The 26,179-nt window shown below is 28.8% G+C and overlaps 2 protein-coding genes across 3 annotated transcripts; both read left to right on the top strand.

Moving 5' to 3' along the window:
• Positions 1-996: 996 nt before the first annotated feature.
• On the top strand, positions 997-17,967 carry LOC119680188 (transmembrane protein 164-like). 2 transcript variants are annotated; one of them, XM_038092885.1, is made up of 5 exons: positions 997-1,082; positions 14,348-14,858; positions 17,200-17,392; positions 17,455-17,555; positions 17,653-17,967. In XM_038092885.1, the coding sequence occupies exons 2-5, from the start codon at positions 14,529-14,531 to the stop codon at positions 17,923-17,925; spliced, it is 897 nt and encodes a 298-aa protein (XP_037948813.1). In that variant the 5' UTR covers positions 997-1,082; positions 14,348-14,528; the 3' UTR covers positions 17,926-17,967. The 2 variants fall into 2 exon arrangements, with proteins under 2 accessions (XP_037948813.1, XP_037948814.1); XM_038092886.1 differs by lacking the exon at positions 997-1,082 and adding an exon at positions 4,018-4,264.
• Positions 10,255-11,717, top strand: LOC119680187 (transmembrane protein 164-like). The gene is made up of 4 exons (XM_038092884.1): positions 10,255-10,704; positions 10,782-10,974; positions 11,031-11,131; positions 11,199-11,717. Exons 1-4 carry the CDS (start codon positions 10,333-10,335, stop codon positions 11,634-11,636), a joined length of 1,104 nt encoding a protein of 367 aa, XP_037948812.1. The 5' UTR covers positions 10,255-10,332; the 3' UTR covers positions 11,637-11,717.
• Positions 17,968-26,179: the final 8,212 nt, after the last annotated feature.

Raw genomic sequence — 26,179 nt, 5'->3', positions numbered from 1 at the left:
CGTCAGTCAGTCTATAGAGATTCCTTTTATTGCTGTTAATTAGGGGTAATGTTGCTTTCAGGTGTAACTCAGATGTTAAAGCTTGCATATATAATGCGCCAAAAGGAGAACACAAAATTAAAATATTTAGGATATCCATAAAGCAGACTATAAATAATGACAGCGAAATGTGACATCTGACAAAAATGACAAAAATTGTCTTAAGCTTTTGTCAGTAAGTTGTTGAGTAATATAATCGGCATCTGATGTCATCGCAACGTACCCTTGTGACAATTGTAAAAACATAGAGCGGTCCAGAAAGAAATAATATGCAGGAAATTTAATTGATCTGGATATTTTCGAATAGATAGAGCATGTAGTGCTAAAGTGGAATCCTTAAGCAGCGAGAGTAGAGTAAGTCTCAGGATGATGTGGTGAAGAAGTTTCAATATGGAGACTAGCAATATCGTTAATATACTAAGACCATGTCATCAATTAAAAATTATTTTTATTAGATGATGTTGTATTTGTGTATTGGCATTAAATTTATTGCATAAAGGAGCTCCTAATATAATTTCAAGACAGTAATCCTTTATATAAGAGATATTAAGCACTACGGTCCACCATATCTTCAGCAGTACAATAACTACTATTCAGTTAAAACTATCAACTTTTATTGTCAGAATTAACTGTTTGACCCTGTATTTAAAGTTGATTTTTTATCGATTTATTTTTGTTGAATATTACATAAAAAAACTAATAAGCTTGAAAACTTAAACAAATAAGCACCTAACACAGTTGTGACAACTTTCATTGAGGCAAATAGAATTTTAATATTCGCATGCGCAGTAAAAAGCCCGGCATTTTTCCATTGCAGGCAATTGGTATGGCCCTATACGAAATAGTTTAGATCTTCAGTCTGAAATTAACGGTTCCGTGTTGTGTCTACGATTGTATTAGAATTAGTTTTTAAGCTGTAAATATGTTTTCTTAACTTTTCGATTATAAGTTCGAGTGTCAGTTTTTGTTTATATAGTGCAATATTAAAATAAATATATTTATTCGAATCTCATTGGTTGACCAAGAACAATAAATTGATTTATGTAAGTTGCAATGTCTTTCATGAGTTGCAAAATTATTGAATAAATTTAATTGGATTTATTGAAACTTTTAATAATGAATGTTATTTGCCTTGCAGTGCGTGTTGCATGTTCACCACATAATTAAAATTAAATTATCTTCATAAAAAACCGAGTGTTATTTATGATTCTAATGATACGTATAGTTTATACAAATACGGCTATTATTATGAACATTTTGTCATATATACTTTATGAAACTTATGACGATATAGGTATATTGGAATTCATATCACTCGTTTTAAAGCAAAAATAGTTTAATATTATTCTAATTTACCCCTAATGTAAATAAATGTTAATCTACACGTGATTGCTGTAAATATGTGCAATGAAAATAAAAATGAAGTTTATAGAAAATATATTTAAAAAAAATATTTTGGAATAATTAATTGTTATTTGAATAAAAATACTCTGATTGAATACATAGATTTGAAAGTAAACTGAAGAAAAATTTTTAAATTAAAATGATGAGTTTGCACAATGTGATATATGAGCCTACTTTCCAGTTTCTGTTTTCATTTTATCTGGAATTGATAATAGAAAATGTTTATATAAAGATTTTCTGCAGAAATTTTAAGTTTATATAGCTCTCGAATTCATTTCTTGTGAAACTATTATTTTTAAACTGTTACCCGTATTATTTTATTAGTCTATAACGTATAAACCCATTAGTATGCATTAAATCATGAAATTGGTTAAAGTTTTTTAATATTAATTTAATGTCATTCCAAAAGTTTTGTTTCGAATCAAATGAAAATCTATCGGCAAATATATATATATATTTAATCCTTTAACTCCTAGGAGGAGCGTAGGGCCGCAACAAATATCTTCCACTCGGTACAATTGGTGGCCAATAGCTTCAACTCTCCTATTATTATTTATTGTGCCAAATATAACGTGATGTAAATACTTTTAGCACTCAACTTCTTTCTACTTAGAATTGTTCATGTATGAACTTAATCTAAAATGTGTTTAAGACAATCCCGCATAAACAAAAGATTCAATTGAAGACTACAGACCCGAGAAGATCGATAAAATATCCAGTCAAAGGAGATTTACATCCCGCATAATGCCGCATAAACAATGGATACAATTAACGGATGCAGGCCATATAAGATTGATAAAATATCCAATCGAAGAAGACTAACATTCTGTCAATATATATCATTATATATTCAACGTTCAAAATAGTAGTTGAACGATAGAAACAATAATTGTTTAAGAATAGTGTTATTTATATGAAACCTATAATTTTATTTATTAAACATTACTATTGCATATAATGCTGGTAATTAAAATTTATATTCATATTTAAAATATAACAAAGCAACTTATACCTTTTTTTATTCAAAATGCGTTGACCTTTGATTTAAGGTAGTATTTAATTGTTTGATTGATTGTAAAATAATAAATATGATGGTTGCTATATATGTGAGCAGAGAATAAGAAATTGAGCAAATGTTCAACCTATGTATTAAATTCTAATAATTTATTACATTATTTATTTATAAGTAGGTTTTTTTTCAAACAGTAGTGAACTACAACAATAAAAATTTATTTTATTTTTGCCAAATACCCATCATTAGTGGACTTGGAAATAATTCTTGTATTTAATTATTCGTAAATAATTTTTTTTTTTCGTGAGACTGCAACTACCAGGAATTGAACTCGTGTCCTGCCAAATTTGAAGCTCAGAGTCAGCGCTCTTTAACCAACTGACCCAAAGCCGAACTTGACTTTTTATGTTCGCACATTTTTCTGAAGTTTTGTTAATTTGCTGTGAAAGTTTTATTAAAAAATTCACTTGCTGTGTTTATATTAAAACGAATCCATAAACCAGCTTTAGAATAATTGAATTAATTAATCATGTTTTTATTTTTAATTATTAAATTTCAATACTTTTCTGTTTGTAGAGGTATTATTTGTTGCATGATTTATATACTCTTTCTTATGTTTAGAACGTGATCTAGGAACCTTTTTATCGTATAAACTAATTATATTTTTGGTCACAGCTTGTAAAAATAAAATAGTTACAACAGTTTATAATTAATACTGTTCTTATACTTGTACTAAAAGTGATAAGAATGAATTATAATTTCATTGAATCTTAGAAGGAGTCTTAGAAAAATCGAATGAGAATTATTTGTCAAATATTAAAACTTAAGCTAATCCGTACAATTCATTTGGGTTCCCACCAAATATGCTATTAATCAATGATTTCTTAACTGAGCGCGTCCCTATTTACTACCTTTCAAAAATAAAATTAAAATACACTGACATCTGCATATTCTGTAATATGCAATCATTATATTCAATAAATGATGTCAATCTGAATTTCACATAATTAAACAAAGTGATTCTTGAATCATGAATTGTTGTTAGGTTAGAGCAATGGACTTCATTTTTCCGCCTAGCTTCAGATAATTTCTCTACCACCCCCTTCTATAAAGAATGTGATAATAAATTAATAAGAATAACAATATTTAATAGCTAACATTAGAACGTTGCATCTTACAAAATAAAACAAAAAAATCTTATGGGATTATTGGAAGTGCTTAACAAACGAAAAATTTCTATATATTAGTAAAATGAGTTCTTTAAGAAGTTCTAAAAAGTTTGACTTTTAAAATAATTTAAAATGAAATCCATTATTAATTTAAACTTGAAAGCATGCTTGATGCTCTCCACATTAATAACTTGAAAAGTGTTGAGAGAGGAAAAAAGCATTGCAGCATTAAAAATTGTTTCTCTCGTTCGTTTATGTTTATGCTCCTTGTATGCTTATGGCAACCAAAGCCATAGCTACAGAGCAAACTTTTTGTGAGTGTGTTGGTGAAAGGACTAAAAGCCAAAAATGCTTATGTTATTCGGAATAGAACTACTCAGTCTGCGTGTTTCGTGCTTTGACGGATGTCATGTAATAATTCCGTTGAATTCGCTATAAAATAATCTAGAAAGAAAGTTTGTGAAATTCTGTGTGTGTGAAAAAAGTGAAAACGCTGGCAAATATGTTTTTGAAATATAAATTACGTCAAAAGTCGTTCACTTCTTAGTTAAAATGTATAAGAGTTTTTGGAAATGTTTCGAATGCTAGCATAAAATGTTTTATAAGAAAATATGTCGCACACACCTAAAACTAAGCACAGGTAAAGCGACCATAACAAATTATTCACAAATCCTTCGTCATTTCAATTATAATCAAAAAATTCGGCTTAACAAAAATTTATTTTCATAATTATAATAATATAAGTGCTTGTTAACAATCATTAAATCAAATTATCGATGTGTGAAAAAAATTATTTATGCAAATGAAAGAAATATAGAAAATAAATGAATTGTTGTGCTGCGCCATTGTAAACAATTTGGAATAAAATAAGAAAAATTTAATTCATTTTTAATTTTTTTAATTTTATATTTTATTTATGTTGTCCATTTTTTTTTTATTTTGGAATTATTAAAAATTTCTTTTTTATATTATTATTTTACTGGCTTTCTAAATTTTGTTGTCCTTTTTGTTTTTTATGCTCACGTGCACTTTGCTCTAAATAATTGTGTATTATAAGGGTTGCCATCAAGCATTTATAATTTTCTATCAAATAATTTGGCAATAAAAATTTAACAAATTCATTTAAATCAATATAAACACATATCATACAATGTTGCATATATCACAACATTTATTAATATAAGAAAGTTGTTTATGAATAATAAATATTTTACACAGTATATGAATTTTATGAAATTTGTATTTTAAATTTGTATAATATTCTTAATTTCAACATTCTCCTCTCTCTCTGTACTGATTGGAATAAAAAATTGATACTGCCCAATAAGAACCCATGTTAAAAGATTTAATGTATGTAGCAATAGTTTTTGGAAAAGCTGTAATGACGAGTAGAAATGGCAGAGAGAAAGGGCACTATCTTCTTGTCACTGTGTAGCACTTGTCATTTTAGATAAAAATGAGATTCTTAAGTCAACATTTTTAATGTCTAATATATATGTGGTAGTTCCAACGAATAATTCTTTTTCAAATTTTTAATTTACTAATTTAGTGAATAAATGAATAAGGCAACAGGAATCAAAAGAGAAAGATATATTAAAAATTTTTATTTAATGTATTGGACTTTTTCAAAATTTCTATGTATTACAAGAGTGTTTTTTTGTATTGGTAAAAACCAATTATAAAAACAAATTGTTTTAAATAGAAAATGAAAATTATAAACTGCTAAAATATGCAAAAGTTAAAATATAGTATGAAAAACGAATTGAATTCTAACAAATATTTAAATCTATTGTCAAACAAAATAAAAAATGCAAACAGTATTATTAACATTAATTAAAAAATCTCCATATTTTATATATTTTTATAAGAAAATATTATATATTTTGTGGTCTCTTAGCTGTATTAATTTTATATAATTTGGCAACTCTGTTATTTAATTGCAGTAGTGCTCTCTTCTGGAGAGCAATAGAAATCCTTACATTGCTCATACGCACGAGAGTGCAATCATAAAGTTGTAAACAATAATGGTTGTTATGAGAAAAGTTATCATAATAGCGGCGCTTTCACTTAAGTGTTGCTGCAGGATGTACAAATTAATAAATATATTTATCTTCATTAATTACCTATACAAAGGTCAATTTAGTGTTTTAAGATATGATATCAATTGTATTATTTATTTCTTTCTGTGAATGAGATGATTGATTAATCGATTGAGTTTGTTAAATAAAGAGGAGGAAATTATTACATTATAAAGATATAATTTGTATCCGTAATATATAAATATAGTTCTTATTTATAGAGACAATAAAATAAAATTTTTTTCTATAAAATTTTTCATATTTAATTGTTGAAGCCTGCATTCTTTATATAAATTAATAATAATAAATTTTTAATAAATTTAATAAATTAACAAAAAAAATAGTATTCATATTAATAGATTTGTGACCTTTCATCCATACAACAAGATCTAAATATTTAGAGCAAGATCTAAATATTTTACACTCAGAGTATATTCATATTGATTTAATAAATCAACACAAAAAATTGTATTCATATTAATAGATTTCCTACCTTTTGTCCAAACAACCTTTGGAACTATAAGAGCAAGATCTAAATATTTTACGCTCAAAGTATATTCATAGAAAAATCCAATTACTTGGTTTACTTTTTTGACACTGATTCCAAACTTCTTCCCTTGCAAAAAAATTACAGATAATCACATTCGATGAGTTTTGTTAAGCTTATTTTGCAGCAACTAAAAAATGTTTTAAAATTTTAACTGCTAAATATTAACTTCTCAAAACATAATATTAATGTATTACTGCATTTATTTATTGATAACTAGAATGCAATATCTCTAAACTTCGTGTGTTTTTTGCTTCTGTTTCACACACTATATTTAAAACATCTAAACTCTTTAAGTTAAATCCATCATTGATCAATTTTTTAGTTTTTTCATTTTTTTAAATAAATCGAAAAGCCTTAACTGTTAAAAATTTCTTAAATAAATTCAACATGATTTAAGATAAATTAATTATAAAAATATCAAATCAAAGTACCCATGTGGCCTCCCAAATTAGACTGTCGCCCATATTTTTGACGACTGTCCTATGCATTTCCACAAAGACACAAAAACCCACCTGCATATCATGACTCCTTACACTGATTAAAAGTTTAATTATTCATTTTATGCTTATATCACATATTTATTAATTTTTATTCTTTAATTTACCTATACGTTAAATAAATAAAATAAATCAACTTTGATTAGAGATGAAACTCGCGCTCATATTTCTTTTGTGTAATACGCATTGTTTGACTTAATCCTTGTGAAATCCAAAACATCTGCGTATCACAGATATAAACAGATATAAAAAGTAAAAAGTGTTGTTCAAAATAAAGTCTAACTGCAAATAATTTGGTTTCCTTGATTTCCTGTGTACACAACGCTCAAATGTACTTCCCCCACAACATGTTGCTTGGCGTCACGCCAAACTTCTGTGCGCATATAATTGATTTATTTGTAATAGGCGCCTACAGGTAATTTGCATACTCCTCTGCGGTTTCTTTTGAGCTTTGAATAAATTTGATTTAATAGCGAAAGTCAAGAAGCTTAAAAATTCCTTAAATAAAAAGCCATAAAACACAAATAAAAGTTATGTGGCAATTAGAGATTGTGCAAGCATTTTTAGTCAACAAAATTCTGATTTTAAACATTTTCACTCGTTTTGTGGTTCTTATAAACACGCAAGCTCATCAATCAACAAAATTTCTTTTTAAGTGTTTTCTAAAATATTAACAACCGAACAAGTCAACAAATAGGCAATAATCTTAAAGAGTAAATAATGATTCGAAATCAAAGATTAGGACCTTTATAGCTGAATAGTCAACCTAATATGATACGATCATTTTAGTCATAAAATTTAAACTATATTTCGTCACTTTTCGTTCCTTTCAAAATATAGATTTATAAGGATGTAAAATGTTATACTTATATTGGAATCAAAAATCAAAGTTTTTTCTTAGTATTAAGCAATTATTGAAATTAAACACGAATATTCTTCTCTATTGTTTGCCGACGATACGTTCCTGGGCATCGTCGGCCTTATATTTTCCATTCCATAATTAAATGATGAAATCTCTATTTTGAGTACCACATTATATTCCAAAATATGCAGATTTTCATGGTTTTATTATTGTTAACAATTCTTTAGCTTTGTTTAACCTTTTGAAGATCTCTATATTGGAAAATGCATCTAATATTCATAAGACATAATTGTATTAGGTTTTGTACCCAAGTCAAAATTTTATATCAGGCTTTTATATCAAGTCTGTCCAAAGCTCGGCCCGGAGCTAATGTTTGTACGGCCCGCGACATGTTTTTAATCTATTACAAATACAAAACTACAATATTTTATTTTTTGTGCTATACCAAATAAATTAAATTAAATTGATAAATTAATAAATTTAACATTATAACCGTATTTTTATTTTTGTCGAAAACAACTATGAAAGTATGTATTTGTTTCTACGGCCCTTCAATCTGTACAGTGGTTTGTATTGGCCCGCTATCGCATCTGGTCTGGACAGCCCTTCTCGATAATTCTACCATCAAACTTTTTCTTTTTTTTAGGTTCAATTTAACGTCACTGATAACGGAAGTGACTATTATACTTAATACAAACTATTGTATTTGGGTACAAGTTCAACCCCTGGGTACTTATATCTCAAAATATTAATTACGAATAATTAAATATAAGATTTAAATCCAAGACCACTGATGATGGTTATTTGGCAATACTCTAAATTGCTCTATGGTCAGTCAAAAATTCAATTAATTAAATCAGTATAAAATTAATTTTTATTGTTGTAGTTCACTTTTTTTCGAAACCTTTCTATCAAACTTTTTCTAATAATTAAATATGTATTATCAAGGCGCACAATAGGTCTTTTAGATCGGGGTGCATTTATAGTCTATTATTTAATAATAATGCATTACCAACATATTTGCTTTTAAACTTCAAATCCAGGGATACGTTAATACAGACTATCTATACAAACATTTTTACTCCTCTGAACTTTTGTCTTGTGATGAATGAGACTTTGGAGGACATATTATGTTTTTTTTAGCAATCTATTGATACGTATTAATACAGCCTTTATCGTTAATATAATAATTTTTATTGTTTGCATATCTGTATCTATATTTTTTTATCTATCTCGTATAACATAAACTAGACCTTTAATTTAGATTTATTTGTCTCACACATAAATAAATATTTGTAAAAACAAATGTGATAAAATACGATATGTGTCATATTAAAATAATTATGAAAGAATAAGAATTTGTATACACTACATATATCTAGATAAAAATATAGTCAATCTGAATCAGTTGTATTTTTTTGCCCCGTCGCTGTTTGGTACACCTTTGATGAAGAACGGATCCATCGCTGCTAACATGATGTGTTAGTCGCTTTTTGTGTGCCTTTGCATATTCTTGCGCCACGTTAAAACTCAATACTTTAGTATATTGTACGTCCCTAAGAATTTCAAGATTGATTTATGAAATAACAACTTTTTATAGGTGGCAAGTTAGAATTTACACCCAATTAAGGTTTCAATAAATACGCTACGTTGTTCTGGTATATTATTGTATTTTTCAATTTATAGCTGATTTTATATTTTCTAAACGAATTACACTTTGTTCTGTTTCTTTTTTAATGGAGTTACAGAACGTAAAAGCCTGTTACGTTCTCATAGTTTCTAGCAAGCTATCGAGAAATCGATATATCATTTTGGATGGCTTCTACCAAGTTTCGGTCGTAAAATCACGCTCAAGAGTTTGTCGATCGATGAGAGCAATTTTTGATCGTCAGTCAACTTGTGCAGAACAAATCGGGCACACATTTTTCGGTTTTCTAATTATTGGAATAAAATGCGATATATTAATGTTGATCTTTAACATAAATCCGTTTTGATGAAATATGCACTGTTCGAGGATTTCGGTTAGTCAGCATGCTGCTCATCATATATATCTTCCCGACCAGTTTGAACCGTATATATTACACATTGTTTACCATGGGGTAAACAATCAACACTATAAACTTGGTTCATCAATTTAAATAATTCGGTAAAAGTTTTGCTAAGATCAAACAAAACTTAACATTAACTATTCTTTTATTTAACTCAACTTAATATTAAATATTTGATCGATATTTATTTTGTAGCGAGGCTCAAGCATTCCATTTATATTCTTCTAAATACAATGAAATTTTGAAGAGCATCTCTGAAGATTCTATATTACCGGTGCTTATATTTGCCAATAAATGATCTCAGCCTTTTGTTAATTTTCTTTTGGGCTCCCAATACGATCACATTCGTGGTGATAAAACTTTAACAAAAATACAAATTTGCATCTGAAATGCTGAAATTGTTTAATATCGTTGTCATTATCTTTAGAATCTTTATCTTATGATTTTATCTCTTATACAAAATATTTTGTTTGTCTGTTTATTTAATGCATTTTCATTTTAATTATTCATGGTTATGTTATGCTCTCATTTATTGAGACAGAAAGCAATTTTCAATTATTTTTGCAAAATTTAGTGGCGCAGTGTTTGAAAAAATTTTAAAAATAAAAACATTTTAAAAAAATCAAAATCTGAAAAAGAGTTACTAGAAAAATCAATCAAAGAGAAAGAAATAATGGATTGGAGTTGGAAGTGGAACTGGAATTGGAATTGGAATGGAAGTTGGAGTTGGATACTTGATGGCATAACCGATGCTATACCGCGAGTTACAGGACCAGAATGCATTAATCGCATGTCAAATATACAACGCTGGACAGAGTCCATATTTCTAACAATTGTATTTATATATATAATACTTAAGGCTACAAAACGTTTAAATCCAATATTTCTACCACATCCAAGAATATTAAATAAACCACATTCCGCAATCCGACTTATATTGCTTATTCTAATGACGTTTGTATTTGGTATGGAAATGGGTTTCAAATTTGCAAGTAAAACAGTGATATTTGTAATGAATCCATGTCATGTACAAACCTTAATACAGGTAAGTCGTTCAATCATATGAGTATCTTACTTAGATCATTCTCTAACTTCTACTGTGTAATTGACATATAATTTTAGATATATTTACTAGCGGCAAAGCCTAGCAAAGTAACAACAGCTTTATTTCGCATACAAATGAACAACTTAAATGGTCCGTTTTTAGCTATACTATTTCCAGAAGTGGAGTGTCGAACTTTGCCGCTGGAACAGGCTACATACTGGGTACAGCATTTCTTACTGTATCTTATACCTATTTATATACTTAAAAGTGGTATGTGTTATTTGAAATACAAAAAAAACTCCAACAAAATAATTCCTTTTTGATAGGTGCACATACAATAGAAGACTTATCCGATTACAATTGGGTAGCAATTGGTGTCGCTATGATGTTTTTGTATCATTTTTTAATATTAAATGCATTGTCAATTGTAAGACTCTAATCTCTATTGAAATACAAGAATATATTTAATTAGTAAGAATAATTTATCAATTTAGTACACTGGCATCAACTTAAGTCACATGCTGTGTGCTGCTGTGTTAGATCCATTCGATGGAGTATATTACCGTCTTGCTGCTGTGATACATCAAACAATACTTTGTTCGTTACTCAATAAAGTAACTGTGTTTTTATTTAGAAGTGCTAAAAGTAGAGCTCAATTACCACCGGAGGTATATATTTCCACTGGAAGTCAGCATGCTCCAGATTACGGATTGTTGTATCATCATCAAAAGTCTTTGAGTGATATATCATTAGTAGCGGACTATGGAATTGCTCCAAGTGATAATATACTAACCCACCGTCAAAGGCATGCGCATATTTTGCCACCAGAAGCTTTGGTGGATCATACAATATTGCTACAACAAGAAGCTCTCAATATGCCTCCAAGTACTTTAACTGCAGAATATACTATGCCCACGACAAAAATTGACTAGTATACGAAGTGCTTTCACAGGATTTGTAAATTATATAAATGTATATTTAAAAATTTTTTTTCATTTATGTACTTATGTAAGTATAAAGAGATAATAAATTATTTAAAAAACAACTTGAACACAAATTTATTAAGTAAAGAATCTGTTATTTCTTTGACGACAACTAAAACTGCCTATATAAACTCAGGGTGTGGTCAAAATTCGGGTTTTCTGAACTAGTAAAGACATTAAGTGTAGTATTTAAAATGAGCTTTGTTTTGACTGTATTTTGGTTGCATCGGGTCATTGACCCCAAACATGATCAACCTTCCTATTTTTTAAATATCTCAAAAAACCACAACTCGTAGAATAATAAAATTTGAAGTACGAAGTACTTATAGTATATAATAAGGTCTAAGGCCCACCCACATACATATTTTTAACAAAAAAATATTTATCATTTGCAAAAAAGACTTTTAATGCTTTTGTACCACTTACATTTATTAAACAGACAAAAATATAACTAAATAATAAGATAATAGTAATGATCATCCCATTAACTATTGCAACCAATTCTGGCATCACTGAAAACTAAAGCCGTTTTCAGTGATCAAATATAATATAATTTTGTACCATACAAGTTACACGCTGTTGATGTTGACTGATACTTTATTTCAATCATATCGACGGAACAGTTTTTAAACCCACTTTTTCCTATAAATGTAAAGTGTGGATACTGAAAATTAGTAATATAATTTCATAGATTCTCGAGTATAAATGCAAGATCTTGCAAACAAACGGTAATTGTATACAACCGATGGTCATTCCAAATTCGATGCAGGAATGAGACAGAACTAACAATAAAGGATCAAAGCGTAATAGATTACGTCAAAACACAACGCAGAGTGGTACAAAAAGGATAGTTGGATGTAGTATTCAATAATTTAAGACCAAATCTAATACAGAAAAGCGACGAAAAGATTGCAATGGAAAAAACTACTTGAAAAAACATTGGTCTAGCTCTGACTAAAAGGCTAGGAAAGAAAGAAATTCAATATATGTTTCACTACTTAAGATTAATCAAAAAACTAAATATGAAATAAAATTTTCAAATATAATAAGAATATAATATATTCTTAATATAAAATTATTTTTGATCTAGTGTCTTTGGACTGGGCAGACACAAAGTTCATCCATTATTTTCTATTTGCAGCTAAATATCACATTTGTTGTTATGATCACCTGTGATCTGAGTCTATTTCTTTCTTAATGCTCGTTCCGTTATGGTTTTGTTATTTTTAAGTTGCTATCTTCCATTATTAGTATGTGTGGCTTCGATTGTTTAAATTTGTTTTTAATGGCGACAGGTTTGCTTTCTGATCTTCACCTGAGATCCCTTACTTTATTTATAGCGTTCGGCAAAAAATTTTTGAAATTGCACCGACTGATAATCGTTTATAATTTATCAGTTATTCTATATCAGGTCACTTTTTCAGAACTTTATTTATAAAGTCACAGTGATATACGAAGCTAAGTTAGCCTATGTAGTCTATAATTAGAGGTAGTCTGTATGTTGATCCTTTTTTTTGAGTCAGCGCAACTGGGCACTTTTTCTCTTTGATAGCTGGGGGTACTACAGGGTCCCACCCATCTCATTGACTAATTTATGTATTCCCTATAAGCTTTATGATTATTCAGTGATTGATCTAAAATCTGCGTACCTCCCCGTGCGGAGAGCGATTACTTTAAGATTAGATAGTGGTAAGTAGGATAGCCTGTCAATTTTCGCATATAACTTCAGGGCAGGTACTCTATATTTTGTTTCATTTGTAGAATGCGTGCAGTATCTTAAACAAATTAGTTTCTTCATCTATTTCCACAGCGCCGAGTTAATAATTCGTGAATAGCAGTTTTCTATTCATTTTCTTTGGTATCAAGAGCTATTTCTAAACACTTTGCAGAATCGTACTGACTAGATTCTTGTCTGTAACTGCATTGCACCTTTACAATTTTAATATCATGTAAATCCATAGATGTAGATTCGGTTAGATTAATACAGAACGCATGTTAATATAAATAGCAAGACTTCCATTTTTATTTATTTTGATGCCACCAAGTTGCCAAAATGAGATAAGGTACTCTAACCTTTGTTTCCTTATATATCCAGGTACTAATCAAAAAGTCCATCTTCGGTATCTAGTATAGACAGACTGTAAGAAAGCAATCTGTTTGTTATCCATTCTTATTATTATCATTATTACTAAATCATGTTTCAAAATTTTTAAAAAAATCTCTACAGTTGATTTTTTATATAAAAAATAATAAATAAATTCTTTTAAAATGATTTTCTAGTAATATTTTGTGAATTATGTTTTATAAGCCAGGCATATTTCAACTAACTTTTCACTTAAATTATTTAAAACAAAAAAATCAGAATCTATGAATAAACACGTTGTAAAATGTTGAATTGATTTGTGCTCATGTCGTGATTGTAGGCTTATTGCGGGACGACGATTTGCCAGTTTTGGCAAGCAACCAAAATAAATAAATTGATACACAAGAATGACCCTTGAGATAAATCGAATGTTATTTGTTGACAGCCCTGTCCTGCTCAGAGCATATTTCATTCGTTATCACATAGCATCTTTACTCGTTCTATTCTACAACGCATTATTTACATGAATTTATCTTATTTTACAAGTACGACTGAATGCAATTTTCTTATTTTTCAGAAATAACTTATATTTTGAGATTACATAAGTTCTGTTCATTTTTGGTTGAACCTACAACGACCGGTTTTCGAGCTACAACTAATTTATGTTTATTATATAATATACATAATATTACATAAAGAAAGAAAAATTTTTTAAAAGTAAACTTACCTCATTTGAATATCAACTACTGTGCTGGATAATGGATTGGAGTTGGGCTGTGGAGGGTGTAACCGAAGAGACGCCACGTACAACAGGACCTGAATGCATCAATTACATGACAAATCGTAGACGTTGGATAGAGTCCATTATTTTTACAATAATTTTTATATACATAATATGTTGGGCTGTGAAACGTTTAAAACCAATTTTATTGCCTCCACCCAAAGAGATCGATAAACCACACACAGTGATACGACTACTGTTGTTAATCTCTATGACTTTTATATTTGGCGTTGAAATGGGCTATAAATTGTCCAGTAAATCTGTGATATTTGTAATGAATCCATGTCATATACAAACAATGGCGCAAGTAAGTAATAATTTTTAAACCCATTATAAATAATTACATATATGGTAGAAGTGATATAGTAGCAGAAATGGTGAATGATTTTTAAATTATATTATTATATATATATATTTAAAGTAATCTTAACTCGTTCATATACCTCGTGATAGCTCCTCAGTTTAATATTTAAAATATATGTTTGGACGTTAGATGCCACTTTGACTTTTACTTATTTTAAAATATATATTTAAGCTAAACTGAACAGAGTGCATCCCTGTAGTTATGGGCTTCGTATTGAATATTACGAATTTTATTTAGTAAGGCAATCTATATAAGATCAAGGATTTTTTAAAATATTCTAAACAAGTGAATGAAAGTACAATTTACCATAGCCTTTAAAGGTAAAAGATATATAAACCTTTTAATCATTATATAGGGGTTATTGCATCAATGCTCAATTCCATTTTCTTTACATGTTCTAAAGACGTGGGTGCCGATAATATCTCCATAATCTGAGTTATCACTACCAATTTGAGCATTAGAATCACCCATTACCATGACCACATCTGTTCTAGGAACGTGTGATAGCATATATTTCCAGCATAGCATTGAAGATATGAGTGAGATACAGTTTTTCAGTTTAAAACATTTTTCAGTTTTACATTTTGTGTGATGTCCACAGCTATACATTGTGACCGAAAAGCTTTCGGAAATTCTCATTTAAAATTCGCGCGCTGTATATTTTTCGATATTTTAAGTTTATTGTTAGTTTGGCAGCACTTGTCCTTATTTACTATTGCCAAAATTGAGCGCGATCTGTCGGACAGTTCGTTTACGGCAGCTGTTGAAACCAGTTCACCTCAGTAGTGCGTTGCGAAAAAAACAATGGAAAAAAATATTGAACAAAGAGTTTGCATCAAATTTTGTTTTTCGAACGAAATTTCGTGTGCAGAATCGTTGCGAATGCTACAAAAGGCTTATGGGGAATCAGTTTTATCGAAAACTCAAGTTTATGAGTGGTACAAAGCCTTTCAGGACTGTCGTACGACCGTCGAAGACATGCCGCGTTCTGGACGACCTTCGACCTCTACCACCGACGAAAACATTGAAAAGGCAAAGGAAATCGTGTTCAAAAATCCTCATGTGAGTGTTAGAGAGATAGCACGAGAGCTAGGCATCGGTCGTGAGATGGCTCGTTTGATTTTGGTGGACAATTTGTGTATGCGACGTGTCAACGCCCGGCTTGTTCCGATTCACCTCAATTTGTTCAACATTATCAACGATTTTAAGGCCAAACATTCAATAAATACCATCGAACAGCCACCGTATTCACCTGATCTTGCACCGTGTGACTTTTTCCTGTTTCCCAACCTCAAATTACCACTCAGAGGAACGCGTTTTGAATCCATAGAAGACGTAAAACAGAATTCGCAGAGGGAACTCAAAGCCATACCGGAAAGCGCCTATAAAAAATTTTTGATGATTGGAAGAAACTTGGCATTTGTGTATCGCTTCTAATGGAGATATTTTGAGGAGACTAAAGTAAATATTGATGAAGATTAAGAATTTTGCGTTTTATTTAAAATTTTCCGGAAACTTTTCGGTCACAATGTATCAGTATATGAACATCATTTTCATCAGTCATTCCAGAGTACCTTAACACTCCTCCACTTTGATTTATAAATTCACCATAACCATTCCACCTTGCTTCGCTTATGCCAATAACATATATTATCAGTCTTTCACATTTAGCAGCTAACATAGCCATTTTCTCTGTTTGAAACAAAGTCCGAACATTCCATTGAGCTAATCTAGTCATTTAAACATGCCTTAAGTTTACAACAATTTCATTAGGCCGATTTATTCTTCTTGTGAATGCTTGCATTGAATGATTTTCAGTACCTACGAATGATAGACCCATAACTTGGGCTGGTACCTTACAAAAGGTTTAGTTACAACGAGGCCTCCGATCATGCCATGGTAATGTTGAAACTCCAGACAGTTGACACAGCGGCTCTAAACGCTAATATAAAGTAAGGAAATAATTTCTTCTTGTCGACTAAGTTCTGCTTTTAGTTAACACTATAGCGAACAGAGGTTCCATTCTGGATACGACTATTGATTAATAAGGACGTGTATGTAAAAGATAGAACTCTGTTTTGAAATGAAAATACTAAATACTTTTCATATACACTAAAATCTAAATAAATAATAAAATGTATTAAAAATTGATATCTAATTCTTAAAATTAAAATTAATTTTTATTAATTAATTATTTTATTAATTTTTTATACCAATTTTTTTAATAATTATCATATAACTTATTTTAAAATAAATTACCTAAACTAAATTTAAAAAATTACAGATATATTTATTAGCATCAAAGCCCAGTAAAATAACTACAGCAATATTTAGAATACAAATGAATAATCTAAATGGACCATTTTTAGCATTTTTATTTCCGGAAGTTGAATTCCGTACTTGTCCTTTCGAACAAGCAACATATTGGATACAACATGCTTTGCTATATATAATACCAATATATATATTAAAAAGCGGTAAAGTGTGCAAAACTATTTTAATTATTTAATTTTACAATTATTTAAATTATAACTTATAGGGGCTTATACAATAGAGGATCTGAATGATTACAATTGGGTAATTATAGGTGTAATGATAATGTTGGTTTATCATTTTACAGTATTAAACGTGTTTTCAATTGTAAGTATAAATAATGTTTTCTTAGATTATTTAATTATTTCTTAATTTTTTTTTTATTAATCCATTCGAACCCTTTTTTTATATTTTGGCATTTTAGTATACTGGAATCAATCTAAATCATATGCTGTGTGCAGCTTTATCGGATCCATTCCAAGGACAAAATTATCGAATTGCAGCTGTGATACATGAGTCAATTTTGTGCCCAATTCTCAATAAAGTGACTGTAGTATTGTTTAGACGTGATATATGGGAACGTAAGCCTAGAAATAATGCGACTTTGGAGTTACGTGTTATTAAGCAGGAAACGGATGTACGTAAAGCTACTACTGTAACTGCCGAATACACCATGCCCACAACAAAAATTGATTAGTATTTAATCGAATTAAATTATTTAGCAATTAATTGTAAAAAGTTATAACGAAGTGTATAGTTTTTGTTATATAAATATGTTTATAAGTATATATATATATTTATAGTTATGTAATTAATTATTTATTATTTCCTAATTGTTACCTTTTAAAAAGACTAAGATCTGATAAATACTCTGAAATAGTTTTAAATAATATATATTAAAATATATATATATATGTATATTTCAAAACTAATAATCAATAATATAAGAAAAATAGATGCATTTTAAATTTTGTATTTAGTTGCTTATAAAAACAACAACATTAAAAAGTGGGAAAAAAGTTATTAAAAAAAACTTTCCATATATAATGTCAAGTCCAATCACATATAATACTATATACGTTATATTTAATGAAATTGATGACGGTGATTGCTATTATATAGAAAAGTTAATATTAATTTATAACGTGCAAAACTGCTCAGTCATCAACTAATTAGAACTATTCACACTAGCGGCAGCTTGACGGTTAAAAAAGTTTCGAATTACGCTTACACTACTTTGAAACTTAAAGCTTAAAATTTGTTGTTTTGTTGAGTATTCACTTAAAAAGTTTGTTAGTAATACCAAAAAGATATACAACGTTTGCTGGGTAACCAATATTTTTGCATATATATTGTATTCTATGTATAATTAAAATGGTATAAACGTACTTTCCTTCCCCTCTCTTCTATCAAAAATCAGTTTCGACAGTCAAGTTCTTGATGATCCTGTAAACTTTCAAATGCCTTAATAATATGTGTTAGTGTTTATGGAATAGAAGCTACCGATGGTAGATCACATTGAGAAGCAAATTTAACAAATACTTTTTGGAAATGCCAATCAAAATGTAAAAGTGATGCACCTTCTCATTTGCAAATAGGGTAAGTAGTTAATAAAATATCAAAAAAAAAAAAAAAGTCATGTAATAAATATGCTTCAAAAAATAGTTAAACTACCTATGACACCACTCATATTGATTAGTGCGTTATTGAAACATATAATACAATAAGAAATAGAAATATGATGCTGTGAAAAGATATGCAGATGTTTCGAATTTTCGTTTCAAAAAGGCACGAATTTTTCTCAATTTTTTATTTTAATTATATTATTATTATCACATTATTATATTATTCACTATATTATAAGTTGAAGTGCTCATACTCAACTTGTATTATGTGACATTCATTTTTATTTATTTGTACACATTTTTGTATGTAATGTACGAATAATTTCATTAATATAGTATATATAGCCTTGTTATATTAAATAAAGATTACAAATGCTTATTGTACAAATTTGTGATTATCAAGAATTTTAAAACTGTTCGTAAAGACTTTTAATTTCCAATATTTGTATTATATGGTCAATTTGAATTTATCAAAAGCTAAGAACTAGTTTTTAATTAGTTATATTAATGAACTAATCGTAATGACAAAATAAAAATTTATAACTACTCGCATAATGTATTTATTAGTTATTTAATTATATAAATACATATTATAAATATATCGATGTAATAATCGTGAAACTTCAGTCTATTTAGAATTATGAATGTCATTGAAAAGCTCTTTTCCAACACTGCCGTGGTGGAACTGCCAAAGAAAGTCAAAAGAAAATAATTAATCATTAGTACTATACTAGCTGAAAACTCAGAATGACGTGAAAAACGTGTTGTTCATAAATTAATTACAGTAACTAAATATTTATCTTAATGAATAATACTAAATTCCAATTATTTTTAGCGTACATACGATCGAAAAAATATATTATGGAATATTGATTTCATATTGAGTTTAAAACGCGAAATTATTTTACATTGAACGTGCAATTTTGCACCAATGCAAAAAAAAATTAAATAAGTTTTTGCAAATATTATTAACGAAAATAGAGTTTGTGTGTGTGTGATGTGTGTGAGTGCGTGTGTGTTAAAGTGTTTAATTTATTGCGTTGTCGGTGTAATGTTGATATGATTTATTAAATAATAAAGTGAAGATAATGATACACCGGTCGATTGTTTATGTTGTGTGACAGTTGGTTGTGGATTTATTAAACTTAAAATTAAACTTTTTGGCATATGGTAATTAGTTAATAATAAAAATATAAAAGTGCTACAATACAATGAAATTGAAAGGAAGAAAAAAGCGCTACAAGTAAACACACATAATACAGAAAAAAAAATTGTAAATGAAAATTGCCATACAAATAATAAATAAAGAATTTGCTTATTGAAAATCAAAAAAAAAAAACTACCTATATTTGCATTATTCCTTCACAAAAGTTTTTTAAGAAAATCAATAAAACTAGCGGCCGCATAAACGTGAGGCGTATATAAAAATGTGCAGAAATTACCAAAATAAAAATAAAATAATAATGTTTTTTTCTAACACTGCTGTGAGAACATTTCCGCTAAATGTATTTAAAAAATTAGAAATAAAATACCAAGAAACTTTAAAAAAAATTGCGTAATGCGCTTTTTTTATGAAGAAATTTTTTGACTACATAAACAAATCAAAGAAATGTGTTAAAAGCCAAAATATTGGTAAAAACAAAAAAAAATATTTTCTTACTTAAAACTGAAACAGTAATTCCGCAATTGTGTACGAAAATTTTATTTATTTGTTATTATATAAGCATCCAAAAATAAAAAATAATGGCTCCATCCACATATTCCGAGCCAAATGCTACGAAAATGAATGGTAACTCAACAACTGGCACCAGTGCTGCAGCTTGCAATAAGCGCTCCTCTGCTGGTCTTCCCGATTCTGTTTCGCATTTTTATTATAAACACGGCCTCTTTCTATCCAGCTATCCTACATGTGCCTCTAGCATAGCTATTGTGGCAATATTATTTTCATGGTAAGTCTATTACAATCGGAGCACTAAGAAATTTAAATATAGAATTAATAAAATTTAGTTTTATGATCGAAGTGAGTTGACATTCATTGTGTGGTGTCCTAAAGTATCTCAAATTTCAGAATATAACTTTCACCAAAGTTGATTAACAAATTTATAATTATTTTTGGAATCAATCTCAGATATAGCCGGTCTCCAATAAAACCATCTACTATACTAGTTCAACAACTTATAAAACTAATTTAAATTACAGTACACTCTCAGTTTTACAAATACTTGATATAACAAACGATCAAATACTTGTGAATAACAAACATATCAAAAATGTTTCATCTATTAACACATCCACTATACTAAGTATACTAACTATTTCAATTCTGTTTGATAGATCTAAAATTTATTCTTCGTAGTTTGTATTCTAAGCAGGTCATTAAGGTCATGATAAATGGAATACTTAAATACAAACCCCATACCTTTGACAGTACTTTTAAGCGTTTTCGATTAGTACGCTTACAGCTTACAGCATTTTTATGTTGTTAGTTTCGTGTAGCGGCCTTGTGTCCAAAGCCTACTTTAGTTGAAATAGTGTCCTATTGTGTTACCCCGGATTAGCGTTATTCATACGCAGACCAGAAAGGTTACCGAAAGGACCGCAATGGTCAACGTACGAGTAATGCCGAGAGGCACGACTCCCACATTCAAAAGGAACTAAAACAACTTTACAAGTAATGTTGGAATTATAGTGACCTAACGTTATATTGACCTATATATAGACCAGTTTGAGCATGATTTTATTATTTAAACTAAATGGATAATTTCACCCAAATAACCAGTACATTTGACAGTTAACAACTGTTTGTTATTTATATGATGTAGTGCTATGCGCAGACTCATATTATGGGATTATTTAATAGATAACTGCAAATGAAAAATGCTATCTTAGAAAATTATTTAAATTTGAAGACTTGAAGTTCGCTATCTTTCAGCAAACTATGATCTGATCAAAGAACACGCGAATCAAAAAGTGAAGTAAAAATAGAACTGGATGACATTCTGGTTATAAAGTCTATGCCCATAAATAATCTTTAACAAACTGCACAATTTAGATATGATTGACAAATAATTCTCAAAAAATATATTTTCAAATTAAAAAAAAATATTGAAAGAAATTATAGTAAACAATGCTATCATTTCCTCTACTTGTGGAATTACCATTAGATTAAGCGAGTATTTTTGGCTATTAAAAATTGTATATCAAAAGATACAATATATCAATAATATACGCCTTAATATATATATAATATTTAAGTATTAAAAATGATAGAAAAATAAAATTTAAAACTTTTTACATAAAGCAATTATTTGCAACTTTTTATTGAAACTTTTATTTATTCTATATATCATCGTATATCTCCTTATTCAATCAAATTAAAATCTATTAATATTAATAAACAGTAAACAGAAGTAATACTAAAAAAAGTATACATATAAATAGAAATTTGATTCCACAATAGTTAGTTACACTAGTTAGTTCATACTTTTTTTATAGTTACATTTCTATAATACCTAAATATCTACATATTTGAAGATAAACACATCGATCTTATTATATATATGTTAGCGTGCAAATCGTTTTAATTATGATAGAGCCTGTGTAGAATGCGGATTCTAATTAATCTTCTTCTTTTACATGTGGTATCTAATAGCAAATAGCAAGTATATTAGTAAGATTATTTTATTTTTTCGATGAATCTTACTAAGTTATTGAATTTTTTTATTTACACATGGAATATAGAAAGTTAATTTATTTTTGCAAGATCTCCATATTTAAGTTGCTAGTCGTTCCTCATAGTTCTGTGCCGTAAATCTATATACGAGTAGCTTTCAATGTTACTTTGTATAACACAGCTTAATTTTCCAATGACTTATGACTTATATCTAAACAACTAGTACATTGACTTGTGTATAAAACTATAGTATAGCCTTCCATGCTAACCATCTACCTAGGCGAAACTTTCAGCCTTCACATTCTCTTTAAAATTTGTTAAGTGTTAAATGTTTGTTAAGTCATTTATAAGCGACAAGATTAGGTGTCCTTATAAGTAATTAAATAATTTTTATAACATCGTTAAATCATTTAGCATGATCTCTCATTTATCTGGTCATTTATACGATTCCAATATCGTCTACAATGCTGATCTTTCGTAATGTTACTCGGCAACTAAATATTAACATTAAAAATAAACTAAATCTATGTCTTTAAAGTATGATTCAAATGATTCAAGGGAAATATGGTGTATAAAATAAGCAATTGCTTTTCTTAGATTACCGGAAAGGCAAATATGTCAACGTCAATAAACTTAAGTTTATTTTCGTTTACTTTCTCAACTTTTTGATATCTAAATCTATTATTTGATGAAAAAAAAGTTATTACATATTATTTAATTATTAACACTATCAAAAGTTTGCATTTTACAATATTTAAGTGTAAACACGAAACTATTTTATTTTTTTAATGCGAATAATTTAATTTACTGTAGGCTACACAGTAAAATAAATCGAATCAATTAAATGGCAAAATAATTTACATATGTACTCTATAATTAATCTACGTTCGACTCAATCAAATAATGACAATTTAATAAAGAAACAATTTTTTTTAAACACTAAACTACTTTTAATCGCAATACATTATTAAATCGAATTAATTTAATGTTAATTTACCCATAAGCAAGTTTCAGCGGATGTGAATGCGTAGGTACAAATGAATTATATAAATTAAATATATTGATTTGTAATAGAATATCGTAATATTGTATTCAGAAGCGCAAAAATGTTTCTGAACGTTTACGGTGGACTTTCGGACGTCACCGAAAGCGCTTGAGTATAAGTGGTACAATGCATTTAAAAGCGGTCATAATGTAGTGAAAGATTTGTCCAGTCCATTGTCCATATTTGTGGATGCAGTTGTAGAGATCCGTTACAACACTAAATCAAAGTATCTGTTACACTTTACTAATATTTGCTCTTCCAGGCAATTGTGAAGGCATCACAATGTGCAATTGATGTCTCCGAGTGGAATTGCTGATAGTTATATCCGCACACGCCTTCTTAACCTTACCTAACCTTACTAATATAATCTAAATTCTTATATTTCTTATGTGTTATTTTTGCTAAAATCTTATATTTACTTGTTGAAACTTGCTTGATAGATAAATATTGAAAGTAAAAAATTTACGGATATTATCAATTACAGCGAGAAGCCCTGTTTTTATTAAAATTTATCAATTGATAATAAGAAATATTTTAAAATGCTGTACAAATTAACTTTATTACTTACTACATATATCAATAGTTTCATTATAATACGTATTTAATTGGCAATCACACACATAAAACGCTGTAATATTTCCAATTCAAAATTCTATTGAAAATTCCATTAATCTGATTTGTGTAAGGTAAACATTGAATATTTATTCAAAGTATAGTATTGACATAATAGTGAAACAAATACAAATACAAATAATAGCGATTCGCTTAGATTTATTTACAATTGCAGCCCAACAATTGCAAATATGAAGTCTAGCAACGTCGTTCCCGTGCGAAGCATTTCCTTCAAAGTATAAGTATTATCAGTCTCTACTATCTGACAATGCCTATTTCCATTTGCGCTGGGTTCATATATGCCGGTCAATAGCTGCGATTAAAAAGCGTTCTACATGGTGTTCTAAACGTATTGCAGAATTTACGACGAGAATCTCTATGTGACTCTATATAAATTTGCACAATATATACTATTTTTCAGAGTGCATTGAGCTAAAACATAGGTGACAATGAGTATCTAATTGTGACTACTGTTTATAATTGTCTATCGTTCCGTATTATTAATGCATATGTTTGATTTGATTGAGTAGAAATCACACAATTAAATTGAAGAATATAATGTAGTTTTTAAAAAGTACGTGTTCAGGTTTTTTTATAAACATATATACTGTATTTTTCAATGCCAACAGTTTTAATCTGTCTGGTCATAGCACAGCAGCTCTCCGATAAGCAACATACTAACAGGTGCGATAACACCAAACATATGTTACACACTTTCATGTTGCTAACTTATAGGAAACACACATATAGATACAGATAATTATATTTTGATTTCTTTATACTTAAACTTGGGGAATTTCACTTTTTATAGTATGTAGTTTATTTTAGTATAAAAAAATTAAAATTAGTTTCTCTTAATCACTCAAAATTGTAGTTCCTAAAATATCACAGATTATTCCAGTAGTAAGTCAAACGATAATGTTGTGATTCATTTTAAGTTTAGTTTATTCTACGTATTCTCCACGTGGTTATCGAGTTGACGAAAAAGAATAAGCTTGATTTCTTCTTTCATAAATAACAAGAGAAAATATCCTACTTCCTCAAATCTTAACAGATCTGGTAAATCTTTTCACTCAAAATGCAAATTATTTAATTGGGTTAGGTCATCTTATACCGGCGATCCCAAGGTATCCACTTAGGTCAAACCTGTGACAAAGCTTATAATGCTATTCAAAAAAGAAAGAAAGAAACCCCTAAAGTATTAGGGTGCCGTCGCGCATATGCCGGACAAAAACAGAACAGATAAGAGGCACTTTCATCGTGCTCACCACAACTGCGACAGGTATGGTTGAAAGGGAGATTTAGTCTCCTAGCATGGTTACCTGAAATACCATGACCTGTAAGTAAACATACTATAAGACTGATATCTCTACGGGGCATCTCATCATTTTATTGGAGCGAGGCATACAGAGATGCCTGCGTGTTGAGTCTTTCCATCTTTTATTAAAAACTTCAGCACAGGAACAACTCAGTGACAGTTTGCATGATGTCAACGATATGCCCAGATTTTTTAGGTTTTCCGTGTGGCTAGCTCGTCTACAATTTGTTTAATTATCTTTGAAAGAATATACTTACACTTTAAATAAAACATAAATGATCCAATACCAACTTCACATTTACTTTTAGCAGCATAATGTCTATTATGTTCACTTAACTGTATTTCTGTGTAAATATTAGAAATGTTCAATAAGCCACAAACCTAACAACCCACTTTTATTCGCTTCAGATTACTTAAACATGCCCAACACTCTCTTTTAGACACAAGCATTCTATTCGAAATTTATTCCTTTGCTTACTATTCACAAACATGTACATGAATATGAACAACTGTTGGTGTATGGCTTGTGCCTTGTGAGGTACTGCAGAGAATGACGGATCAAAATATTTAAGTAAAAAATTAGTTCAGATTTCATAAAATTTGCATCAAAATCAGTCGAATATAGTAGTTTGAGACTTTTAACTATAGGCATATCTAAAATTTTGTTATTATATTGTA

The sequence above is a fragment of the Teleopsis dalmanni genome, chromosome 2, assembly GCF_002237135.1.
Source record: "Teleopsis dalmanni isolate 2A chromosome 2, ASM223713v2, whole genome shotgun sequence".
Lineage (NCBI taxonomy): Eukaryota > Metazoa > Arthropoda > Insecta > Diptera > Diopsidae > Teleopsis > Teleopsis dalmanni.
Note: the sequence above shows the minus strand (reverse complement) of the source record. Positions and strands in the feature narration are given on the sequence as shown.

What these genes read in the sequence shown, in the direction of transcription:
- LOC119680187 (XM_038092884.1), top strand. Translation starts at nt 10,333, where the DNA reads ATGGATTGGAGTTGGAAGTGGAACTGGAATTGGAATTGGAATGGAAGT. An exon ending in TATTTATATACTTAAAAGTG is followed by an intron (nt 10,975 to 11,030) that starts GTATGTGTTATT and finishes CCTTTTTGATAG; the next exon opens with GTGCACATACAATAGAAGAC. An exon ending in TATTAAATGCATTGTCAATT is followed by an intron (nt 11,132 to 11,198) that starts GTAAGACTCTAA and finishes TTATCAATTTAG; the next exon opens with TACACTGGCATCAACTTAAG.
- LOC119680188 (XM_038092885.1), top strand. Translation starts at nt 14,529, where the DNA reads ATGGATTGGAGTTGGGCTGTGGAGGGTGTAACCGAAGAGACGCCACGT. An exon ending in AATATATATATTAAAAAGCG is followed by an intron (nt 17,393 to 17,454) that starts GTAAAGTGTGCA and finishes TATAACTTATAG; the next exon opens with GGGCTTATACAATAGAGGAT. An exon ending in TATTAAACGTGTTTTCAATT is followed by an intron (nt 17,556 to 17,652) that starts GTAAGTATAAAT and finishes TTGGCATTTTAG; the next exon opens with TATACTGGAATCAATCTAAA.